The sequence below is a fragment of the Musca domestica genome, unplaced genomic scaffold, assembly GCF_030504385.1.
Source record: "Musca domestica strain aabys unplaced genomic scaffold, Musca_domestica.polishedcontigs.V.1.1 1, whole genome shotgun sequence".
In the NCBI taxonomy this organism is placed as follows: domain Eukaryota; kingdom Metazoa; phylum Arthropoda; class Insecta; order Diptera; family Muscidae; genus Musca; species Musca domestica.
The window spans coordinates 5,745,193-5,767,275 of record NW_026712114.1 but is presented as its reverse complement, the minus strand read 5'-3'; the positions used below and the strand labels follow the sequence as shown (position 1 = coordinate 5,767,275).

Genomic DNA, 22,083 nt, shown 5'->3' with positions numbered 1-22,083 from the left:
AGCATTCCAAATTTGGAGATTATATCTGTAATCGATCAATAGATATGTGTATATAAAATCTAAATTTTTTTAGAGGTGCCTCCGATTCTGATGCTATATCTCCAGTTCCAAGTGGAATTTCAGGCTATGCTGTAGTATATTTGGAAATTTTCAGAAAAATCTGTGCAGCGGTTTTCGAGTTCATAAATTACAAACATTTTCCTCTTTGAAAGATATAGCTGGCATTTTCCCTAATCCTTTTGTTTCAGCTAAAACGCGGGCGCATTGAACCCAACGGCTCCTCCACGTGTAATAATCCGGCTCCAGTGCGTCGAGAATTTGTCATGCATAATAAGGCTCCGATGTGGAATGAAATGAGTCAGGTGTATCAATTGGACTTTGGTGGACGTGTGACACAGGAATCGGCAAAAAATTTCCAGATTGAATTTCGAGGAAAACAGGTGGGGTCTTTGAATTCCAGGATTGGAATCTCTTTAAAATTCTCCTTTTTTTCGTTTCTTCCCATTTAGGTTATGCAATTTGGACGTATCGATGGCAATGCCTACACCTTGGATTTTCAATATCCATTTTCGGCATTGCAGGCATTCGCTGTGGCCCTGGCCAATGTAACACAACGCTTAAAATAAATTTTTTTAGGTGGAAGATCTTCCACTCTTCCTCCGTATTTTTGTTGACTTGGTTTATGAACCAGAAAAAAAAGGAAAACTTAACAAAAAAAAAACAAAAACTAAATTAGGTTGTAGAACACGGAACACTTTATCATTTCCGCGGGAATAAAATAAAATTAGCAAAAATAAAAAAAAAAAAAAAAAACAAAAAAAAAACTTTTGCCCTAGGTTATACAAATACAGAGATAAAAAAATTAAAAAAAAACATAGGAAATAATTTCTAAAAAAAAAAGAAGACACTAGAAAAAAATCAACTAATTTGCAAAAATAATGAGAAAAAAATACAAATACTAGTAAAAATTACAATTAAATGCAAACATACAAAGCAACAATATTTTGTTGTGAATTTTAAAAGCAACTCCACCCCCCACACAGTCACAATTTTATCCCTTATCACCCTCTCATACCACTGAAACAAATAAATAATGTATAAAATTAAATAACAAGGAACAGTCATTAAAAATATACCAACAAATATTAAAACTAATTGCTTATTACACACACACACACACAAATACAAACATTTTTTTGATGAAATATTAACTTACAAATGAAAATATTTTCCATAATTCCAATATTTTTAATCGTAAATATGAATAACACGAAAAGAATGGCAAAAGAAACTGATGAAATTTATCGATTAAATGTGCAATAATAAAAATAATTATACATATTGGAGTCACATACATACGAGTATATATTAAAATGTATATATATACCACTTGATTGAAGGTGAATTTTTAAGGGAAAATTGAAAAAAAAATAGTTTTTTAAAAATTGCATAGATAGAACATTTTGTTTTGTCATGGTCCCCCTAAGCCCTTGTTTTCACTCTATAGACGACAGATGGCAACACGGAGAATACCAACAGAGGGTATGGAGAGATTCTCAACATCAGTCATAAAAAGAGTTTATCCTCTTTTCGTCTATTTCTAAACTCTAATAGAACGATACCGGATTGACTCAAAACAAGTCAAATAGTTTCTTTATGGGGGAGATTCCGAAGCAGTTGGCAAATATTGACCAAATCGTATGTGACCAAAGACTGATTTTAAGACAGATTTGGAATATATCGACTACTTCATATATGGTTGATTTATATGGTATGGTTGGTTTAAAAAAAATATAAGACAAATTTAAACAAGTAAAGTTCGTCCAGTTAGAACGAATTTGAAAATTTTCAAAAAATAAAATCCGTTAAAAATTCTGTTAACATTTTAAAAATACCGAATACAAAGACATAGAAGTGTAAAGATAGGACAAGACAAAAATAAAATATGGCAACCCTGTGAAAATGCCTCTGTTGTTACGATATCATAACAACATAGTTACCAATGTTAACTGATTCAAACCGATAAGGCAAAACTGAAAATTTTTGAAAAGGTCTATGGAATAGAATTTTGAAACCAAAATTTCAAATTTTTCAAGTTTTTATTTATTATTCGTTTTTGTAATTGTGGTTTTTATATTAGCATGTCTCTGCCATATGCTGTTACTCTATGTATTGTAGACACAAACCACTTGCTCAAAATGTATTTTGTCTAGTCTTTACCATTTTAGGTCTTTGCCGAATATAGCCGTTATTTCAGGGCCTGTACGACGTGCACCTACATAGGCATTGTTTGTCACAAGCCATTACCATTTTCAAATTGGAAACTTAAAATAAACGGTGAATAATGTAGCCAAAATCATCAAAATACCGTACATAGGGAGTTACCGTTATATAGGAGCTATACGAAGACCTGGACCTGCATAGACAATTTTCTGTCACAGGCTGTAACTTCCATTACGAACTTCAAATACGACACCTCAAACAATTTCGGTGAGTATTGTACCTAAAATCAAAATACCGAATATAAGGAGGTACTGGTACATGGGGCCTATACGAAGACCTGGACCTGCATAGGCAATTTTCTGTCACAGACTATAGTTCCGATTACGAACTTCAAATACCAAATTCGAAACGATTCCGGTGAATAATGTCGCTAAAATCATCAAAACACCGAATATCGGGAGGTACCGTTATATGGGGGCTATACGAAGACGTAGACCTGCACAGATAATTTTCTGTCTTAGGCTGTAGTATCCATTACGAACTTCAAATGCCAAATTTGAAACAATTCCGGTGAATAATGTCGTTAAAATCATCGAAATACCGAATATCGGGAGGTACCGTTATATGGAGGCTATATGATAACGTGGACCTACATGGCTCATTTTCTGTCTTACGATGTAGTATCCATTACGAACTTCAAATACCAAAATTGAAACAATTCCGGTGAACAATGTCGCTAAAGTCATCAAAATACCGAATATCGGGAGGTACTTTTATATGGGGGCTATACGAAGACGTGGGCCTACATGGCTCATTTTATGTCTTAGGATGTAGTATCCATTACGAACTTCAAATACCAAAATTGAAACAATTCCGGTAAATAATGTCGCTAAAATCATCAAAATTCCGAATATAGGGAGGTACACCTATATGGGGGCTATACGAAGACGTGGACCTACATGACCTATTTTCATTACCAAAAGTCCTCCAGACATAATATACATTTGAGTAAAATTTTATCAATCTACTTCATTTCGTTCGGAAGCTGGAGTGATTTCCACAGACGTATAGACGGAGAGGCGGGCGGACATCTCAAAATCGAAATAGAATTTTATGCTGATCAAGACTATATTTACTTTGTGGGGTTTTAAATGTATATTTCGAGTTGTAACAAACGGAATGACAAACTTAATATACCCTCCATACTATGGTGGAGGGTATAAAAAAGATCGAGCCTACATATATCAAAATACATGCTAATCAATATAAAAAAGGCTTCATCTCCATGAAATCCCTAAGAAATCTTGTAGGGTGGCTATTCACTAATGTCGACTGTCAACGCTATTTGTGATATAGGACTTGGATCTCAAGTCACTTGGCGACCGATTTTGAAAATAGACTTATGAAAACAGTTTTATTTTTTTTCCTTTGAGCTCAATTTTCCCACCTCTTCAGGTGCTAGTCCTGCAGAAAAAAATTCTGTAGCTATTACAAATATAGGATTCTCTAACTCATTTTTTGAGTTACCGACAAAAATCGGTCTAAAAAAGAAATAAAAGTAGACAACATTGGTATCTATCGGTAGGCTTTAGTGACTACATTAATTTCATTGATAACTTACCGACAAATTTCGTTAATTTGAATTTTACCGATTTTCAATCGGTAACTCGAATAATGATTTAGAGAATCGCACTACAGACACCCAATTGCATCAGAAGACATGTCTCAAGCATTTGCTTCAAATACCATGATAGGAATCATCCTAGCTATTAAAGGGTTAATAGAACACTTGTATGGGCCACCCTGGCTACGTCGATGCACCCAATACGCTACCCTCAGTTAAAGATCCCCCCTAGATTAAACAATATTTAGTATAGCCTTTACTTTCAAAATTCCAATACTTTGGATATTTTGTAAAAACTAAAATTCTTAAAACAAATCTCAATAAATTTACTTTCAATGGAACACACACACACGATCCAAAAACACTTATACATTACATTACACACATATATATATATACAAAATACCCCTTATATACAAAAAAACTACAGGCAAATATATTTTTTATTTGTGTTGTAATGTATTTATAAAAATTCAAAAAAAAACAACTAAAAACAAATATTTTAAGCTTATTGAATGAAAATAAATGCTGTGCTTTTAAATGTGTGTCTCACTGTCTAACTGTCTGCCTGTCAATGTCTCTCGGCCTGAGCTAAGTGTATTTTCAAATTATTGATTGCAATTTTTTTTGTCTGTGTACGAATGAATGAATGGATGTGTGTTTTTTTTATCAGCAGCTATCCAAGCATTTATGATAAAGAGGAGACAAAGCAGAATTCTTTGAGACAAACGACAACAACAACAAATGAATTAATTAAATTAAATCTTGAAATTGTGCAAATTTCAAAAAAATATTTTGATAAATTAAATTACAAAAATATAAAACAAATAAATGAAATGGATGAATTGTAACTTAAGATATTTTTAGCTACTGTATTTCATTTCTTTTTAGCTCCGAGTAAATTTTAAGTAATGCAAATGCTAAAGAAAATAAGAAAAACAACAACAACAACAACCGAAACAAAAATAACGTAATTAACATGTCTCCGTTCCATTTTTTCTTCTAATTTTACTTTTTTAATTTAAACTTTTTAAACAAAACTCAAGTGCAATATATATTAAATGAAAATTAAAGAAAATGGAAGAAAACAAAAATAAGAAAAATTAAAAACAAATACTTATATCAATAAATAGTCAAAATGATTTATATCCTTTGAAAAACGTTGAAGTGGTTTTATTTCAAATAACTGGGGAAAGGCCAGTAGTCTTTTAAAAATCCAAAGCAATTATCTATGACTGTTAATTGACTGAATTTAAAAACAATTCAGAGCATACTTTTAGGCGCAAGAAAAACTATATGAAGTGACCACACTTCTTATATCTTTTTATATCTCTTATAGAAAATCAACTTGTCTTCTATAAAAAAAAACTCTTCTTCTGATCTTCAATGAGAAGAACAACTGGTATGCAATGAGAAAACACCAATTGGTCTTCTATGAGAAGACAAAAAGCCTTCTATTGAAAGACCAACGGGCCTTCTAGAAGAAGACCTTCCAGTCTTCTAGGAGAAGACCAACGGGCATTCTAGAAGAAAACCTTCCAGTCTTCTAGGAGAACACCAAGGGACCTTCTAGAAGAAGACCTTCAGAGCAAGTGGCCTTCTATGAGAAGACTTTCCCGTCTTCTATGAGAAGACTTTCCCGTCTTCTATGAGAAGACTTTCCCGTCTTCTATGAGAAGACTTTCCCGTCTTCTATGAGAAGACTACCCCGTCTTCTATGAGAAGACCAACAGGTCTTCTATAAGAAGACCAACTGGTCTTCTGTGAGAAGACCAACTGGTCTTCTGTGAGAAGACCAACTGGTCTTCTGTGAGAAGACCAACTGGTTTTCTAGGAGAAGACCAACTGGTTTTCTGTGAGAAGACCAACTGGTTTTCTAGGAAAAGACCAACTGGTCTTCTTGGAGAAGACCAACTGGTCCTCTAGGAGAAGACCAACTGGTCTTCTAGGAGAAGACCAACTGGTCTTCTTGGAGAAGACCAACTGGTCTTCTAGGAGAAGACCAACTGGTCTTCTAGGAGAAGACCAACTGGTCTTCTTGGAGAAGACCAACTGGTCTTCTTGGAGAAGACCAACTGGTCTTCTAGGAAAAGACCAACTGGTCTTCTAGGAGAAGATCAACACACTGGTCTTCTAGGAGAAGACCAACACACTGGTCTTCTAGGAGAAGACCAACACACTGGTCTTCTAGGAGAAGACCAACACACTGGTCTTCTAGGAGAAGACCAACACACTGGTCTTCTAGGAGAAGACCAACACACTGGTCTTCTAGGAGAAGACCAACCGGTCTTCTATGAGAAGACCAACCGGTCTTCTACGAGAAGACCAACTGGTCTTCTAGGAGAAGACCAACACACTGGTCTTCTAGGAGAAGACCAACCGGTCTTCTATGAGAAGACCAACCGGTCTTCTACGAGAAGACCAACCGGTCTTCTATGAGAAGACCAACCGGTCTTCTACGAGAAGACCAACCGGTCTTCTACGAGAAGACCAACCGGTCTTCTATGAGAAAACCAACTGGTCTTCTATGAGAATACCAACTGGTCTTCTATGAGAAGACCAACTGGTCTTCTATGAGAAGACCAACTTCTTCTCTTAGAAGACCAACTGGTCTTCCCTTAGAAGACCAACTGGTCTTCTATGAGAAGATCAACTGGTCTTCTGTGAGAAGACCAACTGGTCTTCTTTGAGAAGACCAACTGGTCTTCTATGAGAAGACTTTCCCGTCTTCTATGAGTAGACTTTCCCGTCTGCTATGAGAAGACCAACTGGTCTTCTATGAGAAGACCAACCGGTCTTCCTATGAGAAGACCAATAAGAATACCTTCTGGTCTTCTATAAGAAAACCTTCTGATCTTCTATAAGATGACCTCATGGACTTTTATAAGAAAACCTTTTGGTCTTCTATAAGAAAACCTTCTGGCCTTCTATATGATGACCTTCCTACTTATTGTGTCCTCAAGCGATAGTCATTTTTAGTTTCCTATAATAGGATCATTTAAATTTATTTAATTTTACATTTATTTTTAAAATTCTTTCGATTAGTACTACCAAACATTGATATTAAATATCACAAGCACTGTATACACTTAACAATTGCCTTAATATTAAACAATAAACTATGTATTCTTCTTTTTCGCCTCGTTTTCATTGGCAATTTCCAGTCGTTCCCATTCTGGTATGGGTTTTTCTTTCACATGCCAACCTTCGGTCTTGGGTTGCAATGGATCAACTAAATGAAGAAACATATGAAATGATATTTTAAATTTCAATTTAAAGAAATTACAACATACCCTTCTTAAAACGTTGCACACCCTCCTTCAATTCCGTCAACACCTCCTTGGATGTGCTCATGATTTCCGTTTGCATGGCGGCACGAAAACCGTGTCGCGTATAGGCATTTGTATACAAACTGCTACGATCACTCATCAACGATGCCTGGGGGAACTTTACAATGGAGAATGCCAAATTTACAGCTTGTCCCAATGCCGTACCGGTGGCCACCAGACGATTAGCTAAACCAATTTGCAAAGCCTCCTTGCCATCTATACGACGTCCACTTTCCAGCAACTCTAAAGCTCTGGAATAGCCCACAATGGCTGCCAAACGAGCTGTACCACCATCACTTACCGGCACCCCAAATCGACGATTGAAAAATCCCAATATGGCGGTGTCTTCCATCACCCTTAAATCACACATTAGAGCCAATTCCAACCCACTGGCCACACAAAAACCATTAATGCCACACACAATAGGTTTCTTTGGATGGCGTCTAGTTGGACCCACCGAACCTTCATGACGCAACAGAAAATCTAAACTTCCCTTTTCACATTGTGCCTCCAGTTCTTGAATATCATAGCCGGCACAAAATGTCCCCCCAACACCATACAACACAGCAATGGGCGAGGTATCATCTGCCTCAAACGCAGCCAAAGCATTGGATAACTTTTCAGCCGTTAGGGCATTTATCGAATTACGTTGTTTTGCACGATTTATACCAATCAAAGTAATTGACTCATCCTTATCCACCAGAATGCTATCGTCATCGTTTGAAGGTTCTGAGAAATAGAAAGTCGATTTAAGTAAAAAATTTCACACCTTTTTGCATAACTTGCGCCCCACCTTTATTTGTTTTTGGTGTTACACCTAGTGAGAGATCTCTTTTTGTATTTATTTGAATTTTTGTTAACGACGAAACAAATCTTTTGACATAACTCCTACAGGGATTCATTTTGTATGTAAACAAAAACAAATATCATATGTTCATGTAATACAAACACAACACACACACACACGAGTGACAATTGTCAAATTTAAATTCCAATTGAATTAGGGTTTCCAAGTCATAGTTATTTTGCATGAAACAACCAATGATGGGATTGTTTCATTTGAGCGTAGGCAGTGTTGATTTGAAAGAAGAAAACGTAAGAATCAGGAAAAATAGGGTCCATTTAACAGTTTTTTTTTAGATTTTTGACTATCGAAAAAATGTAAAAGTCATATACCAGTATAAAATGAAGAAAAAGTATGAAACGTAATAAACTTTTAAAACATTGTAGTCCAATTTTTAAGTTAGAACCATATTTAAATTAAGAAGGTAAAGTCATTTCAAATAAGCATATTCATCCCTGCTTTTTCTGTAATTTACCTTGTCAAATTTCACTGCATAGAAAACAGGTTATTCATCGCTGCATTTTCTGTAATTTACCTTGTCAAATTTCACTGCATGGAAAACAGGTTCCCATCTCTGATTTGTGTACAAATAATGGGTTCCCAAGTAAAAATTTTGACAATAAGATGTTGTAAATTAAATAATTTTAAAAAAATTGTGAACATATGGTCGCAGTACTTCTTCAATCTACCCATGGTAGAAGAATATAGGTAGACGCGTCGACACAGCTGCTGGGACAATGAACTGTCAAACCAATTTTGGAATTGAAAATATTGAATGAAAAATTATTTAAATTTGTAAAAAAAATTGAAAAACCCGAAATATAGTTGCCTCCGAATGACGTAGTATAAGAAAACATATAAAAATCTACTTATATTTGAAAAAAAAAACATTTAATTTTTTTGCCATGAGTCTACCCATGGTAGAAGAATATAGGTAGAAAAAATTTTAAAATGTTTTATCAAAAATAAGTAGACTTTTAAATGTTTTCTTATACGACGCAAATCGGAGGTTGTTATAATATGCATTTTTCAACAATTTTTACAAATTTCAATACTTTTTCATTCAACATTTTCAATTCCAAAATCGGTTTGACAGTTTATTGTCCCTGCAACTGTGTCGATGCGACTACCTGTATTATTTTATCCATGGTAGAAGAATATGGGCATCGACACAGCTGCTGGGGCAATGAACTGTCAAACCAATTTTGGGATTGAAAATTTTGAATAAAAAATTTTTTAATTTTGTAAAAATTGTTGAATAACACGAATTATAATAACCTCCGAATGGCGTCGTATAAGAAAACATAAAAATCTACTTATATTTGAAAAAACATTTAATTTTTTGACATATCAATGCTTCCAAGCGTTGATGCATCTACCTGTATTCTTCTGCCATGTATTCAATCAATCTATCATGGAATTGCCATGGTTCATTTGAAAGCATTGTAATTTGACTTACCTTTCAAACCATGACACTCTTTCTCAAAAATTACATTTTTCATCTCCACTTTATTTACCAAACTCATTTATAGGCATCATTGAATTTAATTTAATTAAAAAAATAAAACTAGTCAAACAAATCACGATTACCGCTCACCGCAGCTGAGGTGTCCCAACCAATCGAACGTTCCACGGCCATTTTCCATTTATGATAACGCATATCTCTTTCATTTTCCGATATTATGGGTTTATATTTAATGCGCTCCTCGCCCGCCGACAAGCCTTCTTCGATATTGAACGAGGGTTCTATGGCACGATATGCAGCCAATGCCACTCCCAAGGCTGTGGTCTCGGCAATTTTTGAGCGTATCACATTTATACCGACCAAATCGGATTGCAATTGCAGGAACAGGGAATTAACGGTCATACCGCCATCCACCATTAACTTGGCCAGGGGAATGCCGCAATCTTTTTTCATAGAATCTAAAATATCACGAACTTGGAAGCATATGGATTCCAGGGTGGCTCGTACAATGTGCTCACTGGTGGTCTCTTCGCTTAGACCACAGATGACACTGGAAAAATATAGAAAAAAAACACAATTCATTGAGATATTTTGATTTTGACTTTCTTTAAAAACAACTCACCCTCTAGCCTCCTGATTCCAGTAGGGCGCATAGAGACCACTAAATGCTGGCACAAAATACACATCCAATGAATTGTCCACCAAACGAGCCATAGCCTCCACTTGCCCCAAAGACTCAAACAAACCCAAATTATCTCTCAGCCAAGTAAGGGCCACACCAGCAATGGCCACACTTCCTTCCAAGGCGTATATTGGATTCGAATCCTTACCAAACTGATAGCCCACAGTTGTCAACAAACCATGCGATGAAGTTACTATGGCTGTTCCGGTATTGTAGAGTAGGAAACACCCTGTACCATATGTTGCCTTGGCTTGACCTCTATGCAAACACTGTTGTCCCACCAGCGCAGCCTGTTGATCGCCCAAACATGCCGTAATCGGTATACCCTTAATATCGGTATCTTTAACCAGGCCATAGACCTCTGAACTTGATACAATTTTGGGTAAAATGGTATTGGGCAAACCAAAGAATTTCAATAGATGGGGATCCCATTGCAGAGTTTCAATATTCATTAGCATGGTACGTGAGGCATTTGTGACATCGGTTATGTGAAGTCCCCCATTTTTGGCACCACCAGTTAAATTGTAAATTAACCAAGAATCTAAAATAAATAAACGGAAATGATTGAAATTGCATTGATTTTCAGGAAGTTTCTCTTTCTACCCACCAATTGTTCCGAACATAACATCACCATGATCCATAGCCTTCTTAACGGCCGGTACATTGTCACGCAACCAGCGTAATTTCAGTGCTGAAAAGTAAGGTGATAGGGGAAGGCCACACAATGGCTTCAGATAGTTAATATTTTTGGAATTATTGGGTATTGATTCGATTAGATCATCCACTGTGGTCGTGGTACGATTATCCAACCATATAATGGCATTGTGTAGAGGTTCTCCGGTATGGCGATTCCATACAATTACAGACTCTCGTTGATTGGTGACACCCACGGCAACGATGTCCTATAAATAAGAAATAGGTAAGGATAAATTGTGGCTAGTCAAGAAAATATACATTGGCAATACATATAGGAAAGGTATTCCTAAGTCTGGCCCCGGAATTTCCACGCTATTGGCGGAAGAGAAACTTACACACTTGCGGAAGTACTTGAAGAGTGGCTCATGACATGTAGATAGTTGTATCTTTTGATCTGAATCTACGTATTATAAGTAAATACAAAATCATATTTCCATCTTATGATCTCAAAATATTTCCTTAATTCAAGCTCATTAACTAATTTAATAATTTATCTCATCAAATCTTATCAATAACTGATATATGCATGCTGCACTGAAGTAAGAATCTGAGCCTTCAAAATTACAATCCAATGATTTTAGGAAATTAAAGTAAATTCCGTTATTTTATTTTTAATTTTCTAAAAAAATCATTCAAATCGTCTTTTAAATACGTACCCCTAAACTAACCTCATTACAAGTCTCCCACTCATGCACTTGACATTTTCAACAACAAAATCAACACTCGGCAACCCTGTCATATGATAACACTGGAATATATACGGCAAAACAACACTATTAGAAAAAAGAGTGCAAAGAAGAGGAAAAAAAGACGATAACAACCTTCTAAGCAAGCGGTTGCAGCAAGAAAAGAAACAACGGGAGAGGACGGTACGGTCGGTCGTTAACTACGCTAATAAATTCTCATCAATGTTAATTCAACGTTATTCAATCGACTCGTTAGCCAGAGTTTGCCATAACTACAAATACTTAGTGACAACAAACATCTTGCGACTACGGAAAATGTCGTCCTCAGCTTCAGCACCCCCGCCAACAACAACTGCACCTGATGCTGCAAAGTCCATTATTGCCATAACACAAATGCGCAGCACCAGCGACAAAGGCGAAAATATACGTCAAGTTGAAAAGCTGTTGCAGGAGGCGAAAAAGCAATGTGCCTCCTTTGTTTTCCTGCCAGAATGTTGTGATTTTGTTGGAGAGAATAGAAATCAAACTTTGGAACTGGCCGAACCACTGACGGGTCCCACACTAACCAAATATCAAAGTTTGGCCAAGGAATATGATGTATGGCTATCGCTGGGTGGCATACACGAGTCCGTGCTGGACGAATACGAAAGGAAAACCGATAAGATTTACAATTCCCATGTTGTGGTCAACAATAAGGGGGAATTGGTGAAGATTTATCGCAAATTGCATCTCTTCGATGTGGAGACACCGGAATATAGCTTTAAAGAATCTAAAGTTGTAAAACCGGGGCCAAAGCTAATACCCCCGGTGGACACACCAATTGGAAAAGTGGGTTTGCAGATATGTTATGATATGCGTTTTGCGGAGAGTAGCTTGATTCTGCGTAAACAGGGAGCCGAGATTTTAACCTATCCCTCGGCCTTTTCCTATCCCACGGGTAAAGCTCATTGGGAAATTTTACTCAGAGCCCGGGCCATTGAAAACCAATGCTTTGTTTTGGCTCCAGCTCAAATTGGCTATCACAATGATAAGCGCCGTAGCTGGGGTCATGCCATGGCTGTCAATCCTTGGGGTAAAATTTTGGCCGATTTGGGCGACAAAGATGACCTCAAGGTGGGCATTGTTGAAATCGATTTGGCTACGATTGAACCCATAAGGGCTTCCATGCCTTGTTTCAATCATAGGCGAGATGATATCTACAGTTTAACAGCTTATGGCAGTGGAACTACGGAACCTCTGGAAGATCGCACCTTTGCCAAAAATGTTATAAATAAGGACACAATATTCTTCGAAACCCCCTACTGTTTTGCATTTACCAATCTGTGCTGTGTGGTCGAAGGACATGTTTTGGTCTCAACCAAACGTTCCGTGCCCCGTCTCAATGCCCTGAACTCGGCAGAAATGAGTGATCTGTTCAATACTGTATGTCGTGTACAGAGAATGTTGGAATCCATATATCATACAACAGCAGCTACTGTGACGGTGCAAGATGGTGCCGATGCCGGACAGACTGTACCCCATGTCCACTTCCACGTTATGCCTCGGCGACCCGGCGATTTTAGACACAATGATCAGATCTATGTGAAGCTAGAGGATCAAGTGGAAAACAAAGTCCCCCGCTCAATGGAAGAACGCATCCAGGAGGCACGAAAGTATAGAAGTGTTATGAAATCATTAAAGTTGTAGACCAGCCGATTAATTAAACGAAGACGACGACGATTAATAAAAGATAGTTAGCTATATTTTAGCAATAACATTACGAGTTGTTTTATTTGTTTTGCTTCTGACTTACCTTTACATTGCCACCCAATTTCTCCAATTTGACACAGGCCTCGTCAATGCAGGTCTTCACAATGTCATAGATAAGCACTGGGTCTTGTTCAACCCATCCTTCTTGGGGATAGATCGAGGGAACTTCTACTTGATGGTAACACACAACTTCATCTGTGCCAGCTTTAAAAATAATGAAACGAGCTGATGACGTGCCCTCATCAATCGCACCAACGTATTTCACTTTTCCACTCATCTCACTTTATTTCTTTCCCAAAGACTTCACGTTTTTGTAGAATTTCCCACCAGTGTTGAACGTATTGAGCTTATTCTAGCCTCTATTATCGCGCAGTACTTTGATCCCCGTGAGCGACAAATATTTGGTAATTGTTGTGTTATGCACGGCGGACGAACGATATTAAACAATTTAACCAAAACTTGATGTATTAACAACTTATCGGCTGTTGTTTTTTTATGATTATTATTGCTGTTGTTGCTGTCGTGTTATTTCTCGGAGTCGAGGGCAGCGGCGCAATCAACAACAAGGTGCGTTCTTCTTTCGTTTTCGTTGAAGAGGGGGACAACGACAAGGGTTGACATTATCTCTTTTTAAAACATATTGCCATCAATAAAACAAAATATTTATAAGCGACTTGTCCTCCATTGACTTTTTTGTTTTTATTTCCGAGGGAGGAAGGTAAACACCAATAAAGATGAAATGAAAGCAAATTAAGGGATTGGATTTTGTTATGAAAGAGGGGACCTAAAGTAATAGGCAAATGATGGAACAGCTGTTTCTTGACAGTTGCAAACAGAACAGAGTTGCCAAGGTGTAACTATGTATATTTTTTCAAAAAAGATCAAATGAAACGCAAAAAGTAAACTATGTCAATGTTGTCTTCCAATTGAACAATAACAATGAACTGTCAAACCCATTTTAGAATTGAAATGTTGAATTAAAAGTTATTGAAATTTGTAAAAATTGTTGACAAATGCCCATCATAACAACCTCCGATGTGCGTCGTATAAGAAAAACATATAAAAATCTACCTATTTTTGACAAACATTTCAAAATTTTTTGACATACTTATAAATATTCCCAAGCGTTGATACATTTACCTGTATTTTTCTACCATGGTAGAAAAAATTTTCTAACATGGTAGAAAAATACAGGTAGATGCATCAACGCTTGGGAATATTGATATGTCACATTTTTTTTAATATTTCTGCAAACATAAGTCATTTGTCAATATTTTACCACACAACGCCAATCGGAGGCTGTTATAATATGCATTTTTTAATAATTTTTACAAATTTGAGTAATTTTTCTTTCAAAAATTTCGATTCCAAAATTGGTTTAACAGTTCATTGTCCCAGCTGCTGTGTCGAAGCGTCTACCTATATTCTTCTACCATGTTTTCTACCATGACATAGCCCCACAAAAAATAGTCAAAGGCGTTAAATAGCAAAAATGTTTGTATGCGTGAAATAGTTTTCGTTTTCTTCGAGCGTTTTGTTTTTTTCAAAATCTTGATTGTGGCACACGAAGAAATGGTTCGATCACTACCATTCTTATAACAGATCTTGTGTTGATACAAATATTGAGATATGCCAAGTATGAATGGAATCGGATGTTAATTTCGCGTTTTTGGAGCTTCATGGATATTCAAAATGTTGACCCTTTATGGGGAAGGCACTAGAAGGTGTAGCCCGATATATTCCAATTTCACATCAGATCTTGTCTTTTTTCCTTTTGGTTATTCAAAATGTTGACACTTTGTATGGGAGGTATGGCAGAAGGAGTGGGCCGATATATTCCATCTTCACACCAGAACATGTGTTAATAAAAAAATTGTGATGTCTGTGATTTGAAGACAATTGGACTCTTACATCAATTTTTAGAGTTATAATTATTAAAAATGTTGACCCTTTGTGGGGGAGGTACTTGATGGAGTGGACCTATATTGACAATTTTCGCACCTGACCTAGCACTGATGCAAATATGAAGTTTGATAATAATATTACGATGTACCAAGTTTGAATTAAATCGGATACTCTCTTCGAGAGTTATTATGCGCACTAGCCAGCAGGCACACATGTCCTGAAACGGATTTGTTGAAAGTTACTGGTAGCGTAGCCCGACGTCAAGGAAGTGGACGGTAGACGGAAGAAAACAGCAACATCAGCAGAAATGGTTCGAAAAGTAAAGGAGCAACATGGCCGAAAAACGTCTCGTGAACTGAACATGTCGCAATATTCTATTCGGCAAATATTTAAAAATTAGCTCGGGGTAAAGCCATTTAAATTCCAAAAAGTGCAAGAACTTACACCGCAACAGAAAGAAAATAGACTCAAAAGAGCTAAAGAGTTGCTTCGCTTAGCCGAAAGTGGTGAAGTGCCGAATTTGGTTTTCTCCGATGAGAAAACACGACGGCCATGGTGATGGTATGCCCGCCATAACAGGCGATGGTCGCTCTCCGCTAGTATTAATCGACCGTGGCACCAGAATAAATGTTTACCTTGGGCACGCAAACATTTTTTCCGCAGACCTTTGACATTCCAATAGGACTCAGCACGCGCAACCCTAGAATGGTTACAAAATGAGGTTCTCGCTTCATTTCCAGCGCACAATGGCAATCAAAATCTCCGGATACCAATCCGTTGGACTATTGTGTTTAGAGTATTTTGGAAAGCAAGGTTGGCACTACAAAATACCAAAGTGTCGACCACCTCAAGCAAGCGCTTCGCCAGAAATGGGCCAAAATACCGCAGAGCAACATTCAGGTAGTGCGAGACGGTTTCATGGGCCGTTTGAAGTATATAATTTGTTCCAAAGGTGACCAATTCGAACAAAGTTAAACTTATTCTAAAATTTAATGCTATTTCCGAAATTTTTTGATTTCATTCAATAAAATTAAAAAAAAAAATAAAAACTATGAAATTTGACTTTGTTGCAGTTTTTTATCTAACCCTGTAATTTCGCCAAAATTTGGTTTTTTGATTTCTTATTATGTAGAAATGGTGCTAGCAAAAGAATAAAGGAATATAGGTCCAAGTTTTCGTACACGACAGAAGTTATAAGTACCAAACCAGCTCAGACTGGAATGGTCGAACGAACTAGTTCATCAGGGAGGTTAGAGTAGCATCAAAAATTAATATGAATATGAATGAATATCGTCCTCGCATACCATCCCACATTCGTTTCGGCTAAAGATCGTCAGCTATCTTCACAAATCTTTAATTTTGACCACACTACGTTGAAAACTGGCCAAAGAGGTGCAATTTCTCAAGCGTATGGCACTTGGATTACTACAACAGCAAACAGCAGGCCAGGCGTCACATTTCGGATACGTGAGGTTTCAAACTTAACTGGTCCAAGGTATTGCTTTCTTTACTCCAAAAGAGCACATCAAAAATTAACAATGTTTTTTATTTTGATTTGTTTTTTATTTTTATTTTGTATTTTTTTTTTCATATATACAACGAATTATTATTTAGTTTTCTTTTTTTTTTAATTTGTTTGTTTGTTTTATAAAAATAAAGAGATAATAAAATATGAACAACAACTAAGAGTTATATTAGAATTTAAAATTCTGAAATTTTCATTTCAAAATAATTTGTTTTTTTTTCTTTTCCGTTTTTATAAAATTACGTTTATATTAGAGAAAATTGTTTTATGCTTAAATAAGATTACAAAATAAAATGTTAAACATATTTAAATTAATATATTTTTTGCATTTTGTTGTGTTTATAGTTTTATTGGTTGTTATTGCTAATAATGTTATTTTTCATTTTCATTTTAATTTTTTTTAGTAAAAATCATTTTGTGTTTTCTTGTTTTTTTTCGGTTATCAATAACTAAAAATTTACTAAATTCATAATTTATTAGCAGAGGAAGTAGTAGTATTGTTTAAACTAAAATAGAAGTTAAATATTATTTTTTTTTTTTTGCTTTTTAAATAAAAATTACAATAAAAAATAATAATTACTACCATATGTATATAATATAATCATAAAAAATAATAATTCCGAGAAACGGGCGCCTTTCCTACATAAATGTATGATATTAACGATAAAGTTCATGATGATGATGTTGACCATGACGACGAGACGGACGACAACAACAATAACGCAATGTTAACATTAGGTGTGTCTGGTTACTTTTCCAGCAACTTCTTTCTGAGAGATTAAGGTAGTTTTATTCTCTTTTGCAAGGAAAATGCAAATAGTAAACAGACGGCATTCATGCAGAAGCTTGCAACTAATCAGCTGATTTGTCAAGACAAACCAAACAAGAATTAAAACAAAGGAAGCAACACTAATTTTACAAGTTTTTTTTTTTAATAAAAAGAAAGTTAGCAATAAAATAAAAATATGAGCAATAAAGGAAAGATAGATTAGATCTGTTATCCGGAATCCTTTAAACGTGCTGCCGTTTGTTGACAGTTTGTCTAAAAATGTTGCAAATAGTCTTTTATTTTCTTATTACATATTAATATTTACGGGTTTCACATTTTGTAAAGTTGTTCTCCAAAAACAATTACACTTGCTAATTCCAAAAAAAAAAATTATTTTCTAATTGAAAGCACAAAAAGAAATAAACAAACAATAGAAAACATCTGATTGAAGAATGTCGGTGAATAAGAAGAACAAGAGTTGCAAGTGATTGCATGAAGAAATCTGTCCAGCAAGAATTTGCAAACTCTCACTGAAAGAACTGTCAAAATTTCTCTTCCCAACCGCTCTCTTTTGCAGAACTTTCGGGACTTCCAGTAACAATTTGTAAAAATTGTTACAAATTTTAGGGTAACCAGACACCCCTATTATTAGTTATATAATTCGAAAAGGGGAGATAATGAAATTTAAAAAAAAAAACGTAAGAGAATATTGACATAAAAGGTGTAGATGGTGTAATTTAAAATACATATATATAATTATTTTAGTTAGAGAATTGCTTTTCTTTTGTTATAAATTAGTTGTGACAATAGTTTTTTTCTTTTAATATGTTGTATACAATATTGTGGGTTTTTTTTGGGAGAATTGGCAGACCACGGAGACGCGTAGCATTGAGGGGATATTAAAATTATAAAAAGACATATTTTCAATATTAGCAGTGAGTCCCTCCTTTAACCCCTGCATTCGGTTACCAATCCAATTGAGAAGTATTATTGATTTTCTTTTAACCCTTTCAGTGTCAATGAAAATTTTTGTCGAGATAAAAATTTGAAATTCCGTACTAATTTACTAAAATGTGCTCAGAAATTCGAAAACGAAACTAATAGAATAGAACTGCAATATTTTTAAATAGCGAACGTGTCTGTTATTAAAAATATCAAAAATAACGGTTCGTAAGAAAAACAAAAAATGGAAAAGAAGAGAGTACTTTTAAATGTCAAATATATTTGACAAAAACACTGAAAGGGTTAAGGCATATACATACGTACACACGTATAGCATCATATCACATGTATGAATATGTGTAGTTTATATATATATATTTTTTATTGGAACATATGTAGTAATTGTTGATTTATTTTTCTTAATATAGCCAGCTATTTGAATATATATTTCAAATAGTTTTCATTATATAAAAAGGCACTAGTTTTTGTTGTTAAGGCATTTTTCTTTGTCAATTTTTTTAGGTTATGATATGTTTTTGATAGCAATGTGTATGTGTGTTATTTAGTTAATTTTTAGTTAAGATATCCCTTTTTTAATACCATTACTTCAGTTTATAGAGCACATGTATGGACCAAGGAAAAATTGAGGACTAAATACAGCTGTATATATTCAAAAATATCATAATATGGCTAATCGTTTTATTACTGATGATTGTTTTGCTAGTTTCATAAAAACAATCTAAATCAACATGGAATTAGGCTTTCCAGTAAAGAAAGTTTTAAAGTCGGGTGGGGCCGACTTTATGATACCCTACACCAATTTACATATTTAGTAGAGCTTCACATAAAAAATATAACTTTTTATGGGGAATTATACCACCAATGATTATAGTCATAATTTAAAGTCAAAAGGACTAAATGTGTCGAGGCATTTGTGTCTTTTCAATTCGGGCTATTATTACCCATTTGGTGCACAATTAACTTGAAATCGGATCAAGATATATATATGGGAGCTATATCTAAATCTGAACCAATATAGATTACATTTGGCAAAGGTATTTCTGAGCCGTATTTGATATATTTCCCCAAATATCGTTGCTACAGAGTGTATATTACGGCTGCGGAGGGCAATAATAACAAATCAAATGAACAATATATATAGGAGCTATAGCTATATCTCAACCGATTTCGATAAAATTTGGCATACTTATTTTCAGGCCTAATATGGTCGTATATGCAAAATTCCATCCCAATCGGGTCAATACTGCACGTTTGGTGCACAATAAAAGGCAAATCGGACGAAGATATATATGGGAGCTATATCCAAATCGGAACCGATCTCAATAAAACTTAGCAAAGGTATTTCTTAGCTATATTTTATATTTTTCCCTAAATATCGTCGTTACAGAGTGCATATTACGGCTGTGGAGGACAAAAATAACAAATCGGATAAACAATATATGTGGGAGCTATAGCTATATCTCAACCGATTTGAATCAAATTTGGCATACTTATTTTCAGGCCTAATTTGGTCGTATATGCAAAATTTAATCGTAATCGGGTCAATACTACACGTTTGGCGCACAATTAACTTGAAATTGGATAAAGATATGTATATGGGAGCTATATCCAAATCTGAACCGATCTCGACAACATTTGGCAAAGGTATTTCTGAGCTGTATTTGATATATTTTTCCAAATATCGTTATTACAGAGTGCATATTACGGCAATGGAGGACAAAAATAACAAATCGGATGAACGCAATATGTATGGGAGCTATAGCTATATCTCAACCGATTTCCATGAAATTTGGCATATTTATTTGCTTAATTTGGCTTAATTTGGGCGTATATTCAAAATTCCGTAGTGTTTGGGCTGATATAACACAATAAAAAGCAAATCAGTCGCTTTGCGTCGTACATGTACACAAGAGCCACATAAATCGAAGCGACGCAAAAAAAAATCTCCTTTTTCTATATAAAACGGCGCCGAACTTATATTTCTCTGGACAAACAAATATTCAAAAGAAAAGAAAAACATTTTATAATTGTTATCTCTTTTTGAAAAGCCACTAAAATCGGGACAACGCATAACGGAATTGTAGTGTAATCTGTACCCCTTCAACAAAGCTGTTGAAGAATATCTCATTTTTTTAATTAAAGGATATTTCCGGTAGGATGTAACCCTTGGTTTGACATCCACACTGATACCTTAGCCTGAGTAATTCATGATCTGAAAGTGGTTCCATTGGTTGTTGAAAGGATTATCTACAGGCTAGGCCTTCGGCACTAGGACAGCCAGTGTAATTGAAGGGAAAAGGCAGTAATCGCTTTGTGTTGCACATATTAGCCTATACCACATTAAAGAAGCTGGTAACGAACTTCTGTTCTTCACCAAATCCGAAGCGGACACAGTCTTGGAATGAGTATTACCATCATCAATGGAGACAAGTATGGGAAATGTATCGTTGAAAAAAATGTTTTCTTCAGAAAAGGACATTTAATTCAAGCCATTATTAGCTTGAGTCGAATTACACATTATTTTGTCCGGTATCCGGAGATTGCCATACGGCGTAGATTTCGTTCTCGCTCAGAGATCCTACTCTACTCTTTTGCCAGAAATGCTACAATACAATACTACAGCAAAAATATCCTTTCTTTGTCCCCACTTTAGACGATTTCCTTTGGTGAGTGATAACAGCAATTAAAGTATGGAATATCTGGAGGGGCAAAGATGTTTCGAAAAGGTTCAATATATGGCGTAGCAAAACATCCATTTTGAATCCAATAAATATTAACTTTTCAATGGGCAATGTACAGAGAATTTCGAAAAGTAACCCACCCTTCCAGGCTTCTGTGATTAGCCATGTGTTACATTAAAAAAAAGTAAGTTTCCGTTTCTAAAATTTCCGACGCAATATTCTTTTAGACGAGTACTTTACGGCACTCTATGGAAACATTCAATTAATGATTATGAGTTATTTATATAAAAAACACAGATTTAAAAATCCGAACGATTTAATACCGCCATGTATACACAAGCAAGAAAACAATAATACACAAGAAATGAGATATTTTAGAAGGGCTTACAAGGAAAACAAACAAAAATTAAAGTCGAAGAAAAAAAAGAAACTAAACCAAAGGCGCGCATACATTCATATACATATATTATTTATATATTATAAACTCATAGTTTAAATAACAAATATACATACATATACATATATAATTTGTTTATAAATTTATAATAATACCTAAATTAAAAATTAATAAAAAAAACGTATATATGATTCAGTTCATTTCATTACAAAACAAAAAAAATATATTTATATATTTATAATAATTAGATGTTTTCAAACATTTGTAGAAACTTTGGTATTCTGTGTGTGTGTGTTTTTTCTATATAAAATAAACCTAGTAAAAAAAGAGAAAAAATAAAGTTTTTTTTTGTAATCAATAGCATAGCATGTAGTTTGTGAAGTTACAGATGAATGAAGAAAGAAGGATTTTTTGCCGTTGTTGTTGTCGTCGTCGTCTTTATCTCCGATTTTAGTATTTTGTGTTGCTCTTGTTGCTTGTTTTTATTTTCTGATCGCACTGATGTGAAGTGAAGATGGTTAGAAATTAAGATGTTTTTAAATTTA

At 35.0% G+C, this 22,083-nt stretch overlaps 4 protein-coding genes across 5 annotated transcripts in view; 2 read left to right on the top strand and 2 right to left on the bottom strand.

Annotated features, from left to right (window-relative positions):
- Positions 1-4,585, top strand: part of LOC101895437 (tubby-related protein 4) — a 92,501-nt gene extending 87,916 nt beyond the window's left edge. For both annotated transcript variants that reach the window (XM_059118182.1, XM_059118186.1), the window contains 2 exons: positions 249-440; positions 510-4,585. In XM_059118182.1, the coding sequence (XP_058974165.1) occupies positions 249-440; positions 510-626 (309 nt within the window). In that variant the 3' untranslated portion in view covers positions 627-4,585. The remainder of the gene's footprint in view (positions 1-248; positions 441-509) is intronic.
- Positions 4,586-6,844: 2,259 nt separating this feature from the next.
- On the bottom strand, positions 6,845-8,125 carry LOC101895267 (probable enoyl-CoA hydratase). The gene is made up of 3 exons (XM_011295966.3): positions 7,970-8,125; positions 7,141-7,905; positions 6,845-7,079 (listed from the first exon to the last, which is right to left on the bottom strand). The coding sequence occupies exons 1-3, from the start codon at positions 8,076-8,078 to the stop codon at positions 6,967-6,969; spliced, it is 987 nt and encodes a 328-aa protein (XP_011294268.2). The 5' UTR covers positions 8,079-8,125; the 3' UTR covers positions 6,845-6,966.
- Positions 8,126-9,509: 1,384 nt separating this feature from the next.
- Positions 9,510-14,073, bottom strand: LOC101895094 (glycerol kinase). The gene is made up of 4 exons (XM_005187765.4): positions 13,342-14,073; positions 10,775-11,069; positions 10,108-10,708; positions 9,510-10,035 (listed from the first exon to the last, which is right to left on the bottom strand). The coding sequence occupies exons 1-4, from the start codon at positions 13,573-13,575 to the stop codon at positions 9,588-9,590; spliced, it is 1,578 nt and encodes a 525-aa protein (XP_005187822.1). The 5' UTR covers positions 13,576-14,073; the 3' UTR covers positions 9,510-9,587.
- Positions 11,612-13,305, top strand: LOC101894931 (nitrilase and fragile histidine triad fusion protein NitFhit). The gene has a single exon (XM_005187764.4). It carries the CDS (start codon positions 11,772-11,774, stop codon positions 13,233-13,235), a length of 1,464 nt encoding a protein of 487 aa, XP_005187821.2. The 5' UTR covers positions 11,612-11,771; the 3' UTR covers positions 13,236-13,305.
- Positions 14,074-22,083: the final 8,010 nt, after the last annotated feature.